The 22333-nt window shown below is 43.0% G+C and overlaps 3 protein-coding genes across 3 annotated transcripts; 1 reads left to right on the top strand and 2 right to left on the bottom strand.

Annotated features, from left to right (window-relative positions):
* Positions 1-1925: 1925 nt before the first annotated feature.
* Positions 1926-21414, top strand: rb1 (retinoblastoma 1; the record flags this gene model as incomplete). Its single annotated transcript, XM_080508908.1, has 27 exons — positions 1926-2035; positions 2408-2528; positions 3006-3109; positions 3373-3507; positions 3610-3648; positions 3752-3801; positions 3974-4084; positions 4208-4353; positions 4445-4522; positions 5496-5605; positions 5698-5775; positions 6865-6952; positions 7039-7155; positions 7254-7310; positions 7461-7492; positions 7635-7711; positions 7839-8059; positions 17095-17210; positions 17386-17528; positions 17989-18134; positions 18252-18356; positions 18451-18564; positions 18651-18799; positions 19127-19157; positions 19260-19402; positions 20288-20334; positions 20467-21414. 27 exons carry the CDS (start codon positions 1926-1928, stop codon positions 20535-20537), a joined length of 2739 nt encoding a protein of 912 aa, XP_080365034.1. The 3' UTR covers positions 20538-21414.
* LOC308139453 (lysophosphatidic acid receptor 6) lies at positions 9158-10114 on the bottom strand (the record flags this gene model as incomplete). The annotated part of the gene is made up of 1 exon (XM_080508911.1): positions 9158-10114. One exon carries the CDS (start codon positions 10112-10114, stop codon positions 9158-9160), a length of 957 nt encoding a protein of 318 aa, XP_080365037.1.
* Positions 13468-15593, bottom strand: LOC308139451 (lysophosphatidic acid receptor 6-like). The gene has a single exon (XM_080508909.1). The coding sequence runs from the start codon at positions 15142-15144 to the stop codon at positions 14053-14055; it is 1092 nt and encodes a 363-aa protein (XP_080365035.1). The 5' UTR covers positions 15145-15593; the 3' UTR covers positions 13468-14052.
* Positions 21415-22333: the final 919 nt, after the last annotated feature.

The raw sequence follows: 22333 nt of genomic DNA, 5'->3' as shown, positions 1-22333 counted from the left end.
AATACTGTATAGGAAAAAAGAAGTCGGCCTCTTTCAGTTCATACTTTTGCAGGAACCTGGTGTCGATAGAAAACCAAACCTATGTTTGGTATCTTGAGACTAGTCAAAGAGCTGCAGGTCGAACAGGTCAACCCAACCCCTGTTGTTGACGTACGCAAGGATCAGAGGTGGAACAGGGAGATGTGCTGGATTGAGTGTGGAGCACACAGCTCACGTGTTCTGATCCGTTTCATCTATGATCTATTTCACCGTCCCTGTATCTGATTTTCCGGTGATGGAATTCCCCCCTGCTTGGACACATTTTCCTGTTTCCCTGTATATCACAGGCTCCTGACTACATGTTGGCCGAGTCAGGGAACAAACCCGAGGCTTGTGTAAAAAAATACTCTGATGTCTATTGTGCAGCAGGGTTGCTGGTGCCAGGGTAAAATGCCTGAATCAGGGTAATCACAGCATCATGGGTCCATGCAATATGTGTGTGTATTACCGAGAAAGATTCTGAAATGTATTGTGTATCTGTATCTCCAGCTGACTGGCACAGACTGCTCAATCTTACCATTTTGTTGGTTTGTTCCCCATAATCATCCCTTTCTAGGTGATGATGAGCCTGTCAGGGACAGAAGACATTATAAATGAGGATCCCGACGAACTTGTTCTACTGTATTCTTCCCTCCTTCTCCATTTCACTGGATTGGATTCTGTAATAAATTAATGCCCCAAAGTCTGTTCTTCATTACTAAATTATGATTTTGTTTTTCCTCTCGTAATCCACAATATTCAGAAGTGACACCAGTGAAGGGTGAATAAGAAAACTGTACAGCTCTACAACTTTAGCATCATCACAGTGTGGCAGTGGCAGGGATGAGGAATTCTTGGTTCTGTAAATAAATATATTGTTGTCCTTAAAAATATATACATATTTGTACCTGTTTTATCCAGAAGGGAGTTGTGGGAATGTAAAGTCTATTGCTTTAGGGTACATCAAAATTTGTGCAAAAATGTTTACCTTTCACAGGAACATATTTTAATTTGGCTGAGATCTGAAAAATAAAGAGCATGTTATATGTACATTTTGCCTCTAGGGGGCAGTAGTCATACATAGTATACACACTACTGTACTTTATAGTAATATTGTGTTAATATAAACCTTGATAATGCGTGATCAGAATGACTGGAAATCGAAAAGGGATTACCAGTTATCAGAGGTATGCAAAGTATACGTTTACAAGAAGAAAAACACATGACAGTTGAGAATTTAAGCCATATCTATGCATGAACTAAGGCATATGCGCAAATATAAGACAAACACGGTCATACTGATTAAAACTAATTGAGATTATTGAACACGTATACGATGTAAACGGCCGTCTTTGCGTAATTTCAGTAAATTGCACAGACAAACTGGAATTGTGCGCAATATGCCTCACGTTTTGGCGGCATAAATGCAAATCAACGGATGTTACGTACATGCTTTCCCGCGTTTTCCACCCAGGAGTTTGGGTTCGTTCGTTTTTTCATATCACGTGGTGTCCCTGTCCCGCTCGACCCGCTATCTTTCCACTGCAACAATTGGTTTAGGATGAATATGAAGTTATCGAGCTGACAGATAATAGAAACATCAACACTTTGTAATGGAAACAGACATAAGTGAGCATTAAAAACTTATTGGTCGGGGTCGTACAGACGGTGTAGCGATACAAGACATCGGAGCACCGCCTCACCGTCACTCCGCCGCGCACTTCCGGAATAGAAAACGAGCGTCCACTGCAGCCCAGTTGAGGAAGTCCGCCGGGTTCTGTTGGTATTGTTGTGTCAGCACTCGTGTAGTGGGATTTAAACTCAGGAAACATATATTTTTTTAAACTTTCCAGGCGCGCCTTTGTTTTTAGCTATTTTAACAGGCTGTTAGGTGACGGGACACCAAGATGCCACCTAAGAAACGCCACTCTGGGACGAGCCAGAGCAAAGAGCCGAAGCCCGGTGCTGAAAGTGCGTCTGCAGACAAGAAGGAGAGTCCAGAGTTATCTGTGAAAAAGTAAGAAAACTCACACGAGTCAAACTAACTTATCAACGCGATGCAAACCTGATTGATCATTTGGTCACATTAAACACCGTGGCCTCTCTTTTAACCAGTCTTGTCGACAGACATTGGTCCTGCTAACTAGCTTATGTGGCTGTGAGGCTAAATAACCAGTAAGGCCTGAAATCAGAGCCTTAAATTCATGATGTCAGTGTCTCAGGACCCTCGGCAGACTATGATTATTAAGTATTGGTAGTAACGTGAACTGTAACACTGTCATAATGTGGGGAAAAAACACACCATGTCCCACTCGGCTATGCTAACTGTTGTCATCCACTCAGCATGGAATCTGTTGTGCTTCATGATTGTTGCTGTTTTTCTCTCCAGGCACAAAGACAAAGATGCAGCCTTTGTTTCCCTCTGCAAGAGCCTTCATGTGACGGATCCGGTGTGTGATCGTGCCTGGACCCTGTGGAAAGCTGTGCAGGAGTCTATGGATGATGTGACTGTATGTATTTCTACTTATTTCATTGACTTTACACGTGTGTTGGTTTTCAGCACTGTTGGAAGTATCAACCATGAACACTACTCAGTGTTGTGTTTATGAGCATGTCCTTACAACCAAACCTTCTCTATGTTGGTGGCGCTTTTTGTAGGTTTATTTAAATGACATTATAGGAGGCACATGCAAATCAAATCGTAATAGCTGAACGTACTACTTTAAGTACTACTTTTATATGGCACTCATTTAAATACATTTCCATTATATTTGCAATATTTAAATTCTAATTCCAGGTACTTCCACAACAACATCTATTCCCTTTTCTATTCTGTGATTATTATTTAAAATCAAACAATAGCGGAGTAAAGCCCCGGAAACTGACCTGCATGCGGCTGAAGTCAGATATTTTTGGCTGAAAATCAGTGACAAAGCTGCTCTAAAAACATCTTTCTAACATTTGTTCCTTGGATGTTTTGTTTTCAGGACAGTCAGAAAAGGCTGTGGGGTGCTTGTCTATTTGTCTCTGTGATAGACATGGACGTCGCCTGCTTCACCTTGACTCAAGTTCTGAAAGCCGTCAGTCTGGAGTAAGTGAACACTGTGTTTTACGTGCTTATCTCACTTCTTTGGGCAACTGCGTGGGCGCCATGTTTGTCATTTGAATAGATGTCAAATACAACTGTGGTGACTTTCTTTAGAAAGGGAAAAGTGGATTTTCAATTAAGAGAAGTGTTACTCCTGTGGCTCAAATGAGTAAACTAAACAAATATTTACTGGAAGCAATTCAATAGGTTCACTGTTTTGTTCCTTTTTCTTGTTTTTACGGAATATGTCATGTTTCTTTTTGCAGTGTGACGCAGTTCATGTGCGTGGTGAGGAAGTTGGACGTGAATCTAGACACAATTAGTACCAATGTGACCTCGGCACTTGCGCGACTTGAAAAGAAGTACGAGGTGATGCTTGCTCTTTACCAGAGGTTTGAAAAGTGAGTCAACACAATCTATATAGATACACACGTCGACAAAACATAAATCTAAAACTGCTTGTGGCAAAGTTGTAACCGATCATTGTCATTGTTTCATTTTAGGATGTGCAAGAATATCTTTGTTTTGACTTCTGATGGCAGGTAAGTTTGAGATGATTCTGTGAGGGGGTGGGGGATTTGTCAGTCGCTCACTTCACGTCTTCGTGCTGGAGCATTTCTGACGTTCCGCTTTCTCACGTTTAAGGGAGAGGGAAACTTTGCGGGCCTGCTGGACGATGTTTCTTTTGGCTAAAGGTAGGGTCGGCACTTTAAATGTATGAACATCATCAAAAACAAGCTGATAACACCCTCAGTGAAAAATACTTTTCAGTTGTTCCATCTTCTTCATTTCATGTTTTCCGTCCTACGTGTTCCGCGGAAAGCGTTTCTGGTTACAGTTTTGTTGTTTGTCACGTTCTGTCTGAAGGAAGGGCCCTGCAGATGGAGGATGACCTGGTCATATCATTCCAGTTGTTGCTTTGCACACTGGAGTTATTCATCAAGCGCTGCTCTCCAGACCTTTTGCAGCCTCTTTACAGTAAGCTTCAGAGTCCTTCTCTCTGTCCTCTGTGTTATTGTCCTGATCGTGTTGGAAAACCTAAACTTTATTGAAAGGAAAGTCCAGTGGTCCTCAAGAGATTTTGGTTTTTCATTCTTTCAGAATCGGCCATCAGCAAAGTTCAGAGTCCCCCCACGCGAACGTCTCGTCGTAACCAGAGCAAAGCCAAGTCGCGAGCCCCTGAACCAGAGCTGGACGTGCAGCTCCTTGAAACCCTGTGCAAAGAGAACGACTGCAATGCCGAAGAGGTCTGCGTGGTCTTCTTGCGGCCCTCGCACAAACACAAGCCTCTCAAGCTTCTTTGTGTCTCATGTAACCTCTTTCAATTGCATTTTGCAGGTTAAGAACGTTTATCATACCAGCTTCACGGCTTTTCTAGACTCGATGGATCTGTCAAGATCCTCGGATTTTCCTCAGGTAGGCGCCAGCTGCATTGTTTGATCGCGCTCACTGTTTCCATTGGTTATCTCCTCCCGCATTTGCTGCTGCCTTATGTTTGTTTTCATATACGTGGTGTCAGGAAACTGTGTATTCAAGCCGGGGGCGTGTGGCGATAACATATTGCGGGGGCGGGTATTAAAACAACGGACGCCGGGTGCTGCTGTTTGCTGAGGTCGACATGTCGAATGGCGCTGGACATGTTTATTTTAATGTGGACAGATGGCGCGCGTTATTCATTTAAGTGACTTGTGTAAATAATCTGCAAGTCTCATCTTAGTGATTTTTGCTTTGAATTGTGGGTCTGCAGTAAAGTGGGAAAAAGTCATAAATCAGCTCGGATGAATTGGAACAATTTGCCTCTCGGTGTACGGCAACTTATGATGATATGAATTTATAATGTATTGTGCCGCCTTGCTGGTTGAGTTGACAAACTGAATGCTTTTTCAGAAATGATTTAATGCAGCGTTTGAAGAAATCCTTTCGAAAGTCTATTTTGGTGTGTTCGCCGGCTTAAATGCAAAATAAGTGCCACGGTATAAAATGCGAGTGCATTTATGTTACAGAAGCTGTCTGAAGTCCTGTTACTTCACATCGAACACGTTTAGATTGTGAAGTGTGACGTCTTTTTGCCATCCTCATCAATAATGTTCTTACACAGCAAGAGGAGGTTGTCATTCTGTAATACGAAGGAAGCCTTAAATCTAGTTCTGCTAATTAACAGCTCACAAACAGGAGAGTAATAGTTCTTCACCGTGACAACAGACATCCATCCATTGATTCTTTCTTCTTGCGGCGATCTGAGCCGACTGTGTATGACGGACAGGTCGCCAGTTCATCACCGAGCAAACACACAGAGAGACAGTTTAGAGATTCCAGTTCACAAATGAACTGTTGTGTTTCGATCTGTACGTTAGATGGAAGTAACCTCTGACTGCGTTGTTCAACACAGGTGAACGACGCAGACCGGCTGTATGAAGAGCACTACCTCAAGAGCAGAGACATTGACGGGCGGCTGTTTTTCGATGGAGACGAAACTGTTTTTGCACCAAAAGTCCAGACGTAACCGCTGTCCTTCATTGTTCAGCATTTTGGTGTCACTTTATTGAAAGTATTGTCGGGGGGAAACGCTGACTAATCCTTCCTGCTTTTAGGTCTCAGGTGGAGAGAACGCCGAAGAAGAACCTGTCGGATGAAGAGGGGTCGCTCGTCCCTCCTCAGACACCCATCAGGTCAGCAGCCTGTCGTGCAAAGCTTTTAAAAGTGTTCACCGGAAACTCGCCGTGTTTGTTTTCAGCCAGATTTCTCCAGCCCACAGAGGTGCCTGTGCACTGGTGACTTCTCACAGATTCCCTCTTGCTATGCCCAACTTTACACTGAATTCACTTTTATCTTTACGTCTCCCCTGAACAAAGCTGCTTGTCGAATGTATTCCTTGTACCACAGTCCAGCTTGTTCCACAATTACTTTGAGTGAATTCACACATCGTTGAAGCCAACTTTAACATCCGGTTTGGAACAAATCTGAACATGAAATTTTTTTTTTAATGCTTAAATTATTGTAATTAATAATTTTGTAAATGCACACACAACAACCACAATGGTCTTGTTCCTGTTAAGGACTTGTATATTTTTCTTTTACACTTTTCAGAACTGTGGGTGATGTAGATATATTGAATACCAGGGGCTTTGATTTTTTTTTGTACATAAAATTGTGGTCACAGACAAAGCTTTATTTTTTTTTTTTTATAGTTTAAGAGCATTTCAGTCACAACCAAAAGATGCACAAGATTACAAACTGACTTCATGAAACAAAAGATCTTACATCAGCATGTCATTTGAATAAAAAAATGATGGGTACTTCTTTTCATCCCGGCATTTTCAGTTAAAAACCTTCTAGTTTTAGTAGCCATTTACAATGCCAGAATATATTAATACATGTTCGAGAGGAAATTAATAAATGCGTTAATGTTCATATTGGAGTTTTGGGTGTTGCAGTTAAATTAAATAAAAAATAAATACATTTTGTACCTAAGTAACGTGGAGCAGACAGTGCGTTCATGGTGAAAAACAGTAACGGGCTGCATCGGTATAAGGCCAGAAAATAATTAAAAAAATAAAAAAATACACCCAGGATGCTAAGAAATCCTGTGAAATACTAACATGCTGGAAAGTAAAAACAATATTTTTTGTCATTTTTGATGTTTTTTTTATTGTCGACCCACTGAATTCTTTCTCAATTTGCTGTTCAGCACTGTCTTTCTTGTTGTTGACTGCTTTTTTCTTTTTTTTTTCTTTCTTTCTTTCTCTTTTTCTCCTCAGAGCTGCCATGACCTCCATTCAGATGTTGAGGGGTGACCTCACGTCCACCGGGGACCAGCCGTCGACCAACCTGGCAACATATTTCAAAGTGGGTCTCGAGGAGCACAGACGAAACGTTCCCACGAACGCGCACATTGCCTCACATTACTGGTGCTTTTCTTCCCTGGACTGTAGCAATGCACCGTGGACCCGACGCAGGACGTGCGGAAACGTCTGGAGACGCTCGGGCAGGTTTTCAGCCAAAGATTTGGTCAGGCAGTTGGTCCACACTGTGTGGTGTACGGCCGGGAGGTAAGCCCCCCCCCCCCTCCCACCAAGAACAAAAGCGGGAACACTGGTCGTAACGTTCCGTTTCTTTTTAGTGACTTTGGATTATTTTCATCTTTCAGAGATTTTCCCTCGGTGTCAAAAAGTATTACCAAGTAATGGAGGCGATGCTGAAATCGGTACAGTCATTTACTCATCTTCTTTCGCGTTTGTTAACAGTTTTATTCAAAATGTTGCATTTTGTCTTTTGATTTATTTTGGAAAGTGGAGTTTTAAAATCCATCATGCTCTATTTAATAGTCTCTTTTTTTTTTATATATATCTGGCAGGAGGAGAAGCGGCTCTCGGTGCAGAATTTCAGGTATTTTTTTATTTTCCACCGATAGAGATCTGAGTCCTGACCGTGTGGGCATGGATTCAGCCACGCATCAGTTGAACATTTCAAGTTCATAGAGGCTTTGTTTGGTTTTAATATGCACTGAATCGTGTGGTTTCCTCTCCAGTAAACTCCTCAATGACTCCACATTCCACACGTCGCTGTTGGCCTGCGCTCTGGAGGTGGTCATGGCCGCATATGGAGGTGATTCCCCCCCCCCCCCCCACACACACACACAAAATCTTATTCACATGCCGCGTTGTTGCACAATACAGATGCACGTTGACACTTGCTTCCATGTGTGACGGGTTCTGATGCTCCGTGTGGACAGTGAGCAGCTTCAAAAGCGGAGGGTACAACGTGGGTGGAGGCGAAGCAGCCGACCGGGACGTGTGCTTCCCCTGGATCCTGAACGTGTTCGACCTCGCCGCCTTCGACTTCTACAAAGTCATCGAGAGCTTCATCAAGGCCGACCCCACTCTGAGCAAAAACATCATCAAGCACCTGGAGACCTGCGAGAACCTCATCATGGAGAGGATCGCGTGGAGGACGGTCAGTCTTTGACTCTCGCTCTCCATCCCCGATTCATGCATTCTCACATGAAGGCCAGAGATGCCGAATACAATCGAAATATTATTTACAAGTACAGGAGAAGAAAAATTGACACTTTTACCATTTAGAAAAGAATTGACTCCTTATATTGTCACATGCGTACATATTGTTTGATAAGCTTCTCTGTAGAGGAAGCCAAAATCTGCATGAGTTTAATATTGCCTAAATATGTAAAATCTCCCTTCCTCTCAGTATTCCACAAATAGAATTAGCATATTGTTAAAAAAAAAAAAAAGAATGACACCGACACTCCAGTGTCCTCAAGACATGAACGTGAACATTAACCTGCTGCTATACGCTGAGCACACATGCATTACCATATTCCAGCAATCAGTTTTCTTTTTTTTCTTTTTTTTTTTGCCTGAAGAGAGCAAATTGCAACAGAAGCTTTTTTTTTTTTATTACTGTGATTTTCAAGTCTTAACAGTTACAGGTGAACAAATGCCTGCAAGTGTATTTTCCAATTTAAACAGTGTGGACACTGACACAACGGTACTGGTGTTTGTTTAGAGAACGACGGCGCTCTCAGAATGCACGGCGTCACGACCAGAGGGGCTGACATGGTGTGCAAAGAGGAATAGTGAGTGGATTTACAAAGTTAAGGCCTACTGCAGGGATTTTTATCATGTGGGGGGGTGAACGCCCCTTCACAGAATAAACCGCATCTTCCCCTTGATGCACAAATCTCATGAATACAATGAGTTTTGGTGAAACACATAGAATATCATCTTAGATGGGGGTAAGATATTGTTAACAGTTGTCGTGGTGACTAAGAAATAAAACAATCTTCTTGATTTTAAGATTTCATGTAAGTCTGCAAATGTTCCTCACCGCTCCATTTTTTTTCACCAAAGTTGATTTACCCTCCACTTATTCTCGATAAAGGTTTCTTATCAAATAATACAAAGGATAATATCCTGCTGGGACCTTCACTTTAAAAATCCACTATTCTGTTGTATAAATGAGCCCAATACCGCAGTGCTTTTTTCTCTGCACAAACTTATCTCTTCTTTCATCTAAATAAAAGGCTTTTTGTTGTCACTGGCTGCCACTGCCTCCACCGCTGGCCGCCTCCCTGTGCACCAGGCTGCTGGAGAAGTAGTAGACAAGTGGGTTGAGGCAGCAGTTGAAGCTGGCCAGTGAAAGCACGACGGGGTGCACCGCCTTGGTGACCTTGGCCAGGCCGCAGTGGGGCAGCAGCCCCATGTGTGTGAGAGTAAAGCCCAGCAGGTTGACGTGGTAGGGGAGGAAGCACAGTAAGAACACCCCCAGCACGCAGTAGATGACCCTCAGCGTGCGGCGGCGGCCGCGGCAGCGGCGTCTCGGCCGCCTGAGCACACGCAGCACCCTGCAGTAGCTGTAGAGGAGCAGCAGGGCCGGCAGCAGAAACGCGCCCAGCACTAAGCCCAGGGCGACGAGGATGGCGGTGCGGTGGCGGCGCGAGGACGGGTCCAGCAGGCACGGCTGACTCTGATGGGCGGCCGCCAAGCGCAGCAGCGGCAGGCCGACGCTGAGCCCCAGCACCAGGCACCAGATCCCGCCACTCACCACCCGGGCCACGCGCAGCCGGCGCAGCGTGGAGGCCAGGGGGTGCACCACCGCGAAGTAACGGTCCACAGCAATACACACCAGGAAGAAGATGCCCCCGTACAAACTGATGTATTTGACGACGAAGGTGACCTGGCAGTACGCCGCGCCAGGAGTCCAGCTGGAGGCCCGGGCCTTCTGGTGGTAGTAGTAGATCCTCAGAGGCAGCGAGACGACGAAAAACAGGTCCGCGGTCGACAGGCTGACCATGTAAATGGCCGTGCTGTTCATGGTGCAGGGGGAGAAACACAGTCTGCGTACAGCCAAGCTGTTGGTGGCCAGTCCCAGCAGGAAGATGACACTGTAGGACACCTGGTAGAAGGTGAAGCGGTAGCTTGTGTCCACGGTACAGTTGGACAAAAGCGAGGTCGGTTTTGCCATCAGATCAGTCATGTTCGCCAGCTCCATGTCTGAAAATCAACCAACTTTCACTGCGTTGTTCTCATACCTGCAGGAAATCAACAAGCGTAACGTGAGCACATGATGAAACAAAGCAGGTTTCTTAGTTCCGACTGATGTTATCAAACCCGGGACATTCTAGACTGATAAAGTACAAGTAAGAGATGATGCGTAACCTCGTATTTGTACTTTATTACCATACTTGTTTAGTTTGTTCGAGTCTCTTTACTTGAGTTTCATTATTCCCGATAAATTTGCACTTTTACTCCCTACATGTGAACACAAATGTCTGTACTTTCTCCTAATTACTTTCTACTAATTGGCTCTTGACTCCATTTTAACCTTTGAGGCTGTTTCAGAGTTACAGTGAAACACAAACATTTGTTTCTACTGAAACTGCAGAAGTTAAACATTTTAGTTATTGAGTAACAGGACTTCTTAAACAAAATAAAATATAAGTGAATAAAAGTTTAAAATGGAATTTATTGTATTTTATATCAAGCCCAGACAGGTTATTAAGGTTTTTTTGTGATGTTTGTAAAATTATTTCTGCTCTATTGATGATTAATCTGCTTATAAACAGTATCAATAGTTATAATTGTATAATAATATTTTTTGGGGTGAATCTGTACTTTTACCTCCAGTAATTATGGAACTTGTGTACTTGCGTAAATAGTGTGAGAACTCGTACTATTCATCACCTGAACATTACAGGGACCAAATTGCATTTTAAGCAGAGCTTCCTGTTCTCATAAAACGCGCAAACATTAGGTTTCATTACATGTAGAGCACAACACAGTAAAAATAAAGAAGCAGCCCGCAATGTCATTTTATTAACATTTTAAATCCACTTTTAGTGTAGCTCGTAAACTGGTGTTTTGTTTAACGTCTCCAATGTGTTAATTTACCAAAGTGTATAGCTTATAAAAAGCAAATATCCTGTCAAATACCAAAATCTAAATATAGTTGGATAGATATATATTATCCTGATCAGGATTTTCCATTTTGTTGACACAAAACACCCATATATTTCTAATTATATGATTATATTTTAGTGCTTAATCATAAATTTCTTATTTCTTATTTTTTTTTAATATTTCTTATCTTATCTATTTATCAACGGTTCTTTCTCAATAAAACCATAAATGTGTCAATTAAATTTAAAAAAATAAGCTTGAAACTGCAGTTGCATACTGTGCAGTGGTTCAACGACTTATTCATTTGCATATTTTTCATTATTTTAGAGCATCTGTTTCAAACATACTATTGTTGCGAGAATTTTATCAGTATTATCTTTTATCGACCCCGTCATAATCCATTATGCAATGATCGTTTAAAACAAAGCACATGCAATCCGAGTATCAATGGGAAAACTCGACTCACCTTTTATCGGGATCAATGTAACACCGGTGTAAAGATAACGACAGTATATCCAGTCAGGATACTTTGGCAGTGCACATGCTAATAATCAAAGCCCTCACACAGGTCACGGTCACTCTCCCTCCACGTCTCCTGCCCCCGCATACTATGGCTGCGCATTTTAAATAGAGGGGGGGGGGGGGGGTTTCGTTTTGTTTAGGGAGCTTTCAAAATTCAGATGTCATGGTTTAGGTGGAGGACTGGCGGATGTCGACAAGCGTTTCTTTCACCTCCAGTCCATTAAAGCTGCCGGGGATTGTTTCATTACCTGGATGGCAGGAGTCGTGTTTACGACTACTTGTTAAAAACAAACCCGAGTAATTGGAGTTGATCATTAACCATACTTTCCTGCCAACTGATAGAGGGGTAGTCGTATAATGCGGGAATAGAGTTAGCCGTTAATCATGGTGTAACTTTATATTCCGCGTTGGGTCCTGAGCAACAAACTTTTTCATTCTTTCGTGAAATATCTGTTAAAACTGCACCATTTCTATTTCTGTGCATGCAGGCTTTGCACAAACACTACGTCGAATTATTCAATACACACCATGGTTGCCGTTTGACAGTTCAGTTTAGGTAACCATTGTTCTTCCAGTTAACAAAGTTGCGACACAGCGTGCAATCTGCTGCAGTATATATTTACGAGCGGTGAAATCCAGCTCGGGGAAGATCTTTGTGGCACGAACTGGTCGAACGCCAAATACTTTTCAAGCCTCTGTGCTCGACTCTGTTGACGTTCTTCTCCAGCTCGAGGCATGTCGTTGCTCGTCTTGCTTTACTTTTTAACAGCCGGTCTCACCATCGCGGCGGCGGTGGCGAGTCTTCCCCTGTCAGGGCAGACCCTCAGGCAAACCTCTCCGGAGGAATGCAGCAGTGCTCCGTCTTGCAGCACACAGTTTCCACAAGAAGGATTTTATCTTGCATTTGAACCAAACAGCATTTGCTTTTTTCCCCCCCAACCTTGCAGAGATATTCAGTAGAGTATGTTTTCGTCTGCAATTTAAGCCATATAATCCGATACGCCTCCTGAAGAGGGTTATCAATTCATTGTTGAAGTGGCAATGTGCACTCCTTCAGCTCGTCACTATTGGATCATTTATGATTCACATACTGCTCTCCTATATTTCTTTATGTCTTGATTTGCTTTTTCAGCTCCTACTTCCCTTTGTACAAGCTATTCAGCTTTGCATGTTTCAGTCGGACGTCTGTCTGCAGGAGTAGATCGACTTTCAATTGCATTCTTTGCATGCGTTTGTCCAGTTTTGATTTCAGTCCAGCTAACATGCGTACATGCAATGTAAAGCCCAGTTTTAGTCGCACGAATGCAGTAATTTAGGTTTCTCTGTGAGCTTTAAAAGCAGTGAGCGTCGTGGCATAAATATTTGGATGTTGGCAAAAAAAATGGCATTTTGGCTGAGATAAAGTAATTACCAAGTGATTCTGAGAGGCAAAAAGATTATTGGAAAATTGCTCAGCTGACCCATGACCAGGTTTGTGTTATTACCTAATTGTTTTCTTTACAATAAATAAGGTCAATGGAAATAATAGTGATGGCATTTTGTTAGTTTCTGTAATTAGTTAGATGGAGGGCATTTCTTTGTTTACCCAATTTGAATGTAAATATCACCAAGTCAAAGCTGGACGTTTTCTCATAAAACACATTCTACTTCAAATCCAATGTGATTTTCACAGAGCCGGAATCTTGAAAATGGCGTTAAGACTATTGTAGCTCTATTTAAGGTGCCGTGAGTGAGTTTGATTTCTCTGTCTCAGTTCTGGTGCACATGCGGGGATAGATATCCTTTCATGTTTTGTTACTTAGTCAGATTTGTCTCATGAATGGTAAGCCACAGTGCAGCACAGCTTTGTTTTTATTCGCCACGCCTGTAATTCATACATTTGACAAAAAAAGGAAATTTAATCTCTATTCATTGAGCTAACCCTATTATTGTTTGTGCTTGAATGACGACTCAGTCTAGACAAATAATGTGGGTACACCCAATAAAAATAGGCAAATTTCTAACTCGCAGCTTGTCTGAACCAAACATCTCACAACATCCCACCTCATCAAACAGACCGTGAAATTCATATTGAAACATTTAATTCTCTTAAGGAATACAAATAATGTGTAGAAAATGTTTCTGTGGACACAAATATCACAATCACATTTGAATTGCACAGTAAGGTACATTAAGCGGCTGTAATACTGGCTCAGGTTGGCGAAAGCTGAAACGTTCTGCTCCCAGGAGTCCGACTGCAGTAACAGTGTCCTTAACGCTCGTCACATTTACGCAGCACCACCTGTCATTTCACTAGAAAGCGTAACTTCATCCTTGTGTTGTCACAGGGGGGGGGTTTCTGCTGTCACACATGTTTTTTTGCAACGCTTCCTCTAAAAGTCTGTCCGTTTCCGGGAGCTGGGAGTGACTCCTTAGTAACCACTTTGTTTGTATTGGTTTATGGCCACTCTGCTTCCACCTGTGATTCAGATCGAGTTTCACCGGCCGTACTCACTGGTTTACTCAACGTCAGACCGTGGACTCGCTGTCAAACATCTTTTCCCGCAGAGTCTTAAAGGTCAGTCTGTTGAGCGTTGAGCTGGGACTGCTCTGCGTGCTGTCCCCTTGCAGTCTGTCCAGTAGCTTTGTGCCGTTGTGCCACACTTTAGACTTCCGCTTGACGGAGCTCTGAATCGTCTCTGAAGTGAAGTAGTAAATGACCGGATCGAAGCAGCAGTTGGTCACCGCTATGCACAGAGCAATGGGGTAGATGGTCCTGACCACATCTTCGGTGTCGCAGCCCTTCAGCACTTTGGAGCGCACCAGGGCGTAGAATATCAGATTTACATTGTAGGGGATGAAACAGAAACAGAAAGTGAACAGATGCACGGCGATCATCCGCAGAATCTTCGCCTTGTTGAGGTTCCCTCCACGGGAGAGGGTTTGGGGGCTCCTCAGGGTCCGGAGCAGCATGACCGAGCAGAAGACGTTGAGCATCAGTGGGATGATAAAACCCACAGTCTCAATGAACATCACCACCTTCGACAGCTCTGATTTCCACTGATTCTTCGAGTAGTTTTCAAAGCAAAAGCTTGAGGAGGCATTTGCATTGTTGGGGGACGTGGTGTCCAAAACAATCCCCGAGGTCACGCTTCCAGAAAGAACCATCACCCACACCATGCAGCAGGCCAGCTTGGCATTCCTTTTAGTACGAATAGTCTGCGAGCGAAACGGGTGCACGATGGCCAGGAAGCGGTCGACACTGATGCAGGTGAGGAAGAAGATGCTGCCGTACATGTTGGTGTAGAAGAGGGCCACGGAGATCTTGCAGAGCACGCTGCCGAACAGCCAGTCGCGTTTAACGAAGTACACAATCCGAAAAGGCAGACTGAGGACAAACAGGGAGTCTGAAACGAGAAGGTTTATCATGTACGTCGTGGTCTCGTTCCTCATCTTTAGCGTACAGCTGAAAATGTACACAGCCACCATGTTGAAGAAAAACCCCACGACGAACACGAGGCTGAACACGGCGCTGTAGAGAGGGTACTTGAAGTCGTCGGTCTTATTGCACGGGTATTGAACAGTGCTATTAGACATCTTAACATCAGGCTGTAGAGACATTCACACGGAAACAGTCCTCGGCTGCGAGTTCTACCTGTTAATTCCACCGACAGACAGAGAAAATGTGCATCTCGTCTCTTCAGGAGAGCCGTCCCAAAGTATCACCCACTACTTACTTTGTTCTTATAAACGGCTGGGAGTGAAAGCAGAGAGCAACTTGGACAATTTGCTTTTGTCAGCGTCTGAAGTCTTTTACATCCATTTTGCATTGGCGAATGCGTCCCAGCTCATCCGGTTATCCTCATTGAAGTGTTCAGCAGCTCCAGTTGTGCTTGGCAGGAGGAATGTCTTTCTCCTGAGAGGAGAGACTGGTGCGTTTCCCTTCAACTCTGTGTACAGCCGAGTGGTTCTGCCCTCCTGTTGTTCCCCACCCCCCGCCGTGTGCTCGTCCAGCTGCCCCGGGCTGTTCGTGATGATCGTCACTCTGCTCCCGCTCGGTGGTCGACCAGAAAGCTCACAGCAGCCTGGAAGTCTGAAGCTCCGGCTCGAAGAACTCAGTGGACTGCTGGAACACGGGGCGGAGCCTCAGTCAGGGCCAAAGTCCTCCCACTGCCACTTCACATCTGAATAATGGAACATTTAAATATTCACCTTTTTATTTTGATGGTTGCCAGCATGTATTTAAATTTAAGGGTCCCCCCCCCCCCCCCCCCCCCCCCTTCAACTGTTACCAATTGTACATTTTGTGTGAGTCGTCAGTATCCACGTACTAGTTTGATTTTATTCTACGTCAGCAAATGTTGTTTGCATAACAAGTATACTTTTGAAAGGTGTAAGTTACGTCAGCGGGGTGTAACGAGTCTGTCATGAGGAATGTGCTGAAGGCATGTTTATACCTGTAAGCACTGCTGAGTAGGAAAACACCACACACACACACACACACACACACACACACACACACACACACACACACACACACACACACACACACCGTCCTCTGTGTGCGCTCATCTCTGGGTTCAGCCTGAACGTATGTGTTGATAAGCACGTGCAGCTACATCTGCTCGTTTGTGCAATGTGAACTTAACGGTGAGCAAGAAGAAGAATTGCAATTTTTTTGATTTATTTTTTTTAATGTTCTTTCATGTGCAACGAATATTTTAAATGTTTTCTCATCCTATAAAAGCAGTGTCTAAGTTGTTGGTCAGGAAGTCATTTCGCACATCATTTGCTGATACAGATTTAGAAAATGTAATCAACTCGGCATGGTACAAAAAGATGTCGACCTCATCATGCAGTGATATGTTTGGTGATTCTATATTAACACGCAAAAACAATTTCAACTTCCTTTCTCACTGGAATAGACGGCTGTGAACAGATTACAGTACTGTTGTGTAGCAGCCAGAGGGAGGCAGTGATTTTAGTTTTCTTTGGATGAAACGGCTCATTTTGACGTTTGACAGTTGTACGATAATTGGTAGATTCATAATCATTGAGATTTTTCTGTAATTTATCACCTTACCTGTTAATGTATTGTATCTCTCCTGCACTGGGACGTGCATCTCAGTGATGAAGATACTGTAGAGATTGATTAATCAACATAAACAATAATGGAAAGCCTTTTCTCATAGAAAACATCCAATTTCACTGTTGATTAGATCTCTTATGGATGTTAAAATGGTGGAAAAAAGCATTTTGGTTCAAATAACCTCAAATAGGTTTTCAACATGACTTATGTATATATATTTTTTTCCAGGTCACGTGTTTGTGAATACATGCTTGAGATATTGTTACTTCGCAGATTTATATTTTTCATGTTTTCTGTACGATGAAAATACTTAATACAAATTAAAAGGAATATGTAATACATAATATGTTCTCAATATCAATCCTGAAATATGTTTGTGTGTATGTATGTGTGTTTCATTTCTACCTGCTGACAGATCGACAGCAGTGATTATTGTGTCGGTGAGACTTAACAATGAATACTGGTGTTTTGCGTCTCTGCAGGGCTCGCCGCTGTTTGAGCTGCTGAAACAGGAGCACGAGGGCGGGGCAGCAGAGCAGGTGGAGACCCCGGCCAGTTTCAGCCAACCGCTGCAGCACAACCACACGGCAGCTGACCTGTAAGTCGTCCCACAGCCCGCCTGTCCGCCGCTTCCCAGTAAACCACAGGTTTCTAGACCCTGTTTATATTTCGTCACGCAGTTGTGAAATAACTATTAGTCATTTTAGACTCCCGTTTGACGTTACGGAAATTTGTAGGCGCGGTGTCGATGACTCGTCCTTCCGCCTTCACAGATATCTGTCCCCCATGCACCCGGGCGTCCGTGTGTCGCCTCCGGAGTCACCGGCCACGCCCAGCTCCCAGGCCTCCTCCCAGGCTGCCAGCCTCACTCCACCACTCCCCAAGTCCAACTCTCTCAGCCTCTTCTACAAAAAATGTGAGATGCTTGTTTTCCGCTGATCTGGTGTCAAGATAACAAAATGCATTTCCTGCTCGGTGACACAACTTTACCTGGTTTTCTTTGAAGTCAGTTGCGTAACGTTACAGTAACATTGGACCTGAATTTCTTGAAATCAATCCGAAATGTGTAATTACTGCTATGAAAACAAATATCACAATTGTCGGCATGCTTTTTTTCACAAGTTGCACAATTCAATTCAGATGGTCCAGACACGGCTCTCAACTGTTTGACATACAGGAGACATGGGCGACTGGCTGGCAACACAAAGAAATGGGGATAACGGACCACATGTGGCTTGTGGGCCACCTTACAAAAATGATTATTAGTTTGATAGGTTATGAGAAGAAGAAAGTCTTTTCAATTGAAGATAGTTCTTTCTGCAGGCCCTCAAATGTTCCTGCTGTTAATGCTGCTCTGTGGGTTTTCCTCACTGTAGTGTACCGCCTGGCCTACACACGGCTGAAGATCCTCTGCTCCTACCTGCTGTCCCCCCATCCTGAACTGGAGCCCATAATCTGGACCCTGTTCCAGCACACTCTGCAGCACGAGTACGAGCTGATGAAGGACCGTCACCTCGACCAGGTAACTTTCACTTCCTGTCGTTCAGTCTCTCGGCTTGACACGACCCGTGTTGGCTCTTTACTCACGTTTTCTTGCTGAACGTTTATTGCTACCAAACTCTTGTATTTGTTCTCACAGTTGATGATGTCGGCCATGTATGCCATATGTAAAGTGAAGAGTGTGGACCTGCGCTTTAAGACCATCGTCACGTCATACAAGAACATGCCAAATACCAACCAGGAGGTGGCGTCACCTTTTATAGTCATTGTACATAAACTCCATTTTAAATTATACCGGCATATATAAAAATGAACTATTTGACTCTTTTGTTTTGCAGACCTTCAAGCATGTGTTGATCGCTGACAGCCACTATGACTCCATTATTGTTTTCTACAATCAAGTGTTCATGCAGAAGCTGAAAACCAACATCCTGCAATATGCATCCACCAGAGTGAGACTCTCCTTCAGTATCATCTCATGCGAACACAGAAATCTGCCTGACCCACCTAACTTTAGTTGCCGTTTGTTGTTTTCCAGCCGCCTACACTCTCTCCGATTCCACAAATACCTCGCAGCCCTTACAAGTTCCCCAATTCCCCTCTGCGGGTCCCCGGGAGCAACAATGTGTACATCTCCCCGATGAAAAGCCCTCGCATGTCTCCGGGCATCATGACGCCTCGCTCCAGGTCAGTCGGGCGTCTTCGTGGCTGATCACAGTGATTGATCGTTGATTTGACCTTCTCAGCAAATTTGATGTTCTTAAATGTAAAAGTGTGATTAATTGCATGATGTTTTCAAAGGCACCAAGACTTTGCTCTGGCTTTGTAATTATCATGTTCACACGGTGCCGTGCAGCTTTACTTATGGGCACTTTTAAAACCCAATATGGCCAGAAACGTACTATTTAGCATCCTGGTTTTGGGGTTGAATGAATTTTGTCTGCTTGATTTTCATCGTGAATCCCTCGCTTGTTAAATTACTGACCTAAAAAAACGGATTTTGTCCCTTTCCAGAATGCTGGTATCGATTGGAGAGTCCTTTGGTGTAAGTTCCTGTGTGATCAGCTCTGTTTCAACTGTCATGTGCCTGTCGTGGTTTTCTCATTCAAAGCAATTTTTTTTTTCCTGCTTATGCGACCAAATGCAGCATTCCAACCGCTTTGAGAGGATCAACCAGATGGTCAACAGCAGCGAGCGCTCCTTCAAGAGGACCCTGGATCTCGGCTCCACTCCAAAACCCCTGAAGAGGTTACGCTTTGATGTGGACGGGCAGGATGAAGCCGACGGCAGGTTGGTCGCAACTCGACCGTCGCTTGCAACACATCCTTCAATCTTAGCATCAATTACAATATTAGAATATTGAATCCAGCCCTATCAGGTCACAGTTCTACAGTTACGGTTAATAACACACAGTAATATGATCATAAGCTGGTTCAATTTCACTTTGAGGGTAAAGATTTTTTTTAGTATTCACACACTGAAATATGACAGTTCTGCAGAGTTTCTCTCTCTCTATGCTAGCCAGCCATATGTTTTGCACAGCACTGACAGCAGAATCTGAATGTTCAGACTTGTTTGTAGTCACGTCATCTGTCAGAAGTCTACACGCAGCACGCCATGTCTTAGATTGTCACGTGAACTGGGCCTAACAGTGCCCAGAGCGAGTCTGTATGACCAGGGAAAGCACAGTGAGCATTGCACCCTCTAGTGGCGTCCTATTAAAACTACGATACGCAAAACCTTTCTGAAACAAAAATGCCAAAATCAAGTTGTTCAAACGTTGTTGCTCATTGTTGTGTAAATGGAGCTGGAGTTTTTTTTTTGTTTTCTTTTTTTTTATCAATGAACCTCTTCATTTTCCATGACCCTCTTGTTATATACCACAGATTACAAGTGAGTTTTTCTCACAAGAGTTTAAAAGGGTATATTTATTTGATTGGTGATACTGTACTGATTGAACTACTGAATATTTGGAGTGACAGCTGCATTAAATGTTTTAGAAATAGATAAAATGGGCAAATAATGAACTTGGGGGAAGATTAAAATCACAGCTTCAATAAAGATATATCTTGTTTTTTTTTATCAGATTATCTATGTACCAATATCAATATGACTGGGTTCTACAACATCTGCATTCTCATCATAAAAGTTCACATCATGTTTTCTATTCTACAGCAAATCTGGAGGAGGTTCTGCGCTCATCCAGAAGCTTGCAGAGATGAGTAAGTGACTGCAGATTTCTATGTGTTCCACGTGTTTCACCTTGGCCGTTCAGTGGTTTTATTACCAGCCGGGTGGATTTTGGGTGTGTGCTCTTCAAACACATGGGTTTGGTGTCTGTCTTCACCTCGCAGATTCCACCCGAAGTCGCATGCAAGAGCAGAAGATGAAGGAAGACGCGGAATCGAGGAAGGAGGAACTCTAAAACCTGCTGAACTGACCTGCACTGTTTGCTTTTTTTTTGTTTTTTAAGTTCACACACAAAGTGAAACAGAGCGTTTCTGTACATCTAGAGTCCGATTTTAGTTGGTATTTAACTTTGAGAATTTATATGTGAATATAGAAGACGTTCTCCTCTTTTTGTTTTTGTTTTCTGGGGCTTTATCTGAGTGTTTTTACTAAATAATGATTGACGTTTCATTTTGATTTAATTAGTAATAAGATGTGTTTGCTTTTAAGAATGCTATTCATTTACATCTCATGAGAAACCATCGTTTTTCGCTCTCTTTTATGTCCTCAGTTGTATTTTGAGCCACAAACACATTGGTTTTGGTTTTCTTTAACCGAGTTTTGCTGCCATCAAGGTTTTTTTTTTTTGTTTTTTTTTTTAAACTGTCATTACAGATTTTGACATTTCAAATGTCTCCATCATGATGCAACATTTTAAATGTTAAATCGTGATTACACCCTGCTATCAGGAGTAAATGTCACTCTCAGAAATCGGCCGTCGACGAGGAGCAGTTTCACTTTTTATGCAACAACATCTGAAAGTTTAGTTCATGGAAGAAAAGCGGTCGAGTGTTGCTCAAAGGAAAAACATACGTATATGATTTATACACATCCAAAGTATGTGCAGTTTACAGTGTCGTCTTCCAGGAAGTGCTCGTCTTTCATGCAGGAATCATGATTGAATACGTTTTTTTTTTGTACTTTATTGTATAAAGTTTACCACGTGTCGGTTTTGGACTGTCATAACTCCAGTGTTGATTTTTTATTTTTTTTTGGCGTGCAGTAGCCAAAGCTAGTGTGGAGTTGTAACCCACCGATCAAAGTGAAGAGGTTCACTGTGTTCTCTGGTTTTGTTACAGGTTGTTTTTATCTCACGGTCCACCATCGCTCAGGATGTGGGATCACATAGACGTTGTTGTAGATCTGCTGCTTTGACTGACTTGTATTTTCACCCCATGAAAAATAGTTTGTTGTTGTTTTAGGTCGTCCCTATTGTTTCCCCTAACTGTTTCAAATACAGAGGCTGTTTTACTTTAAAAAAAAAAATGAATCACTCATTAACTGAAATAAATGACACTTGAAACCAGATTTTTCTCCTGCTTTTTAATAACTAATATTTCAGTGGTGAATAAGTGATCATAAACTGATTGAAATCAATAGTTAATCTGTAGTATGATTTTTTTTTTTTGTGGGCTGAACTCAAAGATCAAAGACTTCTATGTATACTAAAGACCTATTTCCGTCAGATTTTGTTCTCAAATGTGTCTAAATCTCTTAGTCAGCACTTCTCCTTTACCGAGACGATCCATCCACCTCATGAACATGCTGAAGAGACAGCAGGACATGTCTCAGGCTGGCCTCAACCTTTTTTGAGCCAAGGCACAGTTTTTTCTTTGGAAAAATCTCGAGGCACACCTCCACCTGAAAATGGTTAAAGAGCTGAGATTCTGGTTAGCATTCTTCCTTTTCAAAAACTTCTCCATCACTGCCACTGGCACAGTACTTTGGTACAAGATGGTATCTGCCGCAGGTGGGGGGAGATTAACCAGACTGACGTCAGTTAAAGCCCCGTTTCCACCGCACTAAAAGTTTCGATTTCACCGGTCAAATTCTGTGCTGCCATCTAGTGGCGAAGAGTATTGTAGCATCACGGAGTTGGTCGCTGCAGGGCATGATGGGAGTTCAGGTTATGTGTTGCCAGAGGTTATCGAGGGTTATTGTTGGGGTTGTTGTGTGTGTTGATTTGTAATTGTGTTGTGTTTTTGTTCCTCG

This window comes from Blennius ocellaris (genome assembly GCF_963422515.1).
Source record: "Blennius ocellaris genome assembly, chromosome: 14".
Classification (NCBI taxonomy): Eukaryota; Metazoa; Chordata; class Actinopteri; order Blenniiformes; family Blenniidae; genus Blennius; species Blennius ocellaris.
Note: the sequence above shows the minus strand (reverse complement) of the source record. Positions and strands in the feature narration are given on the sequence as shown.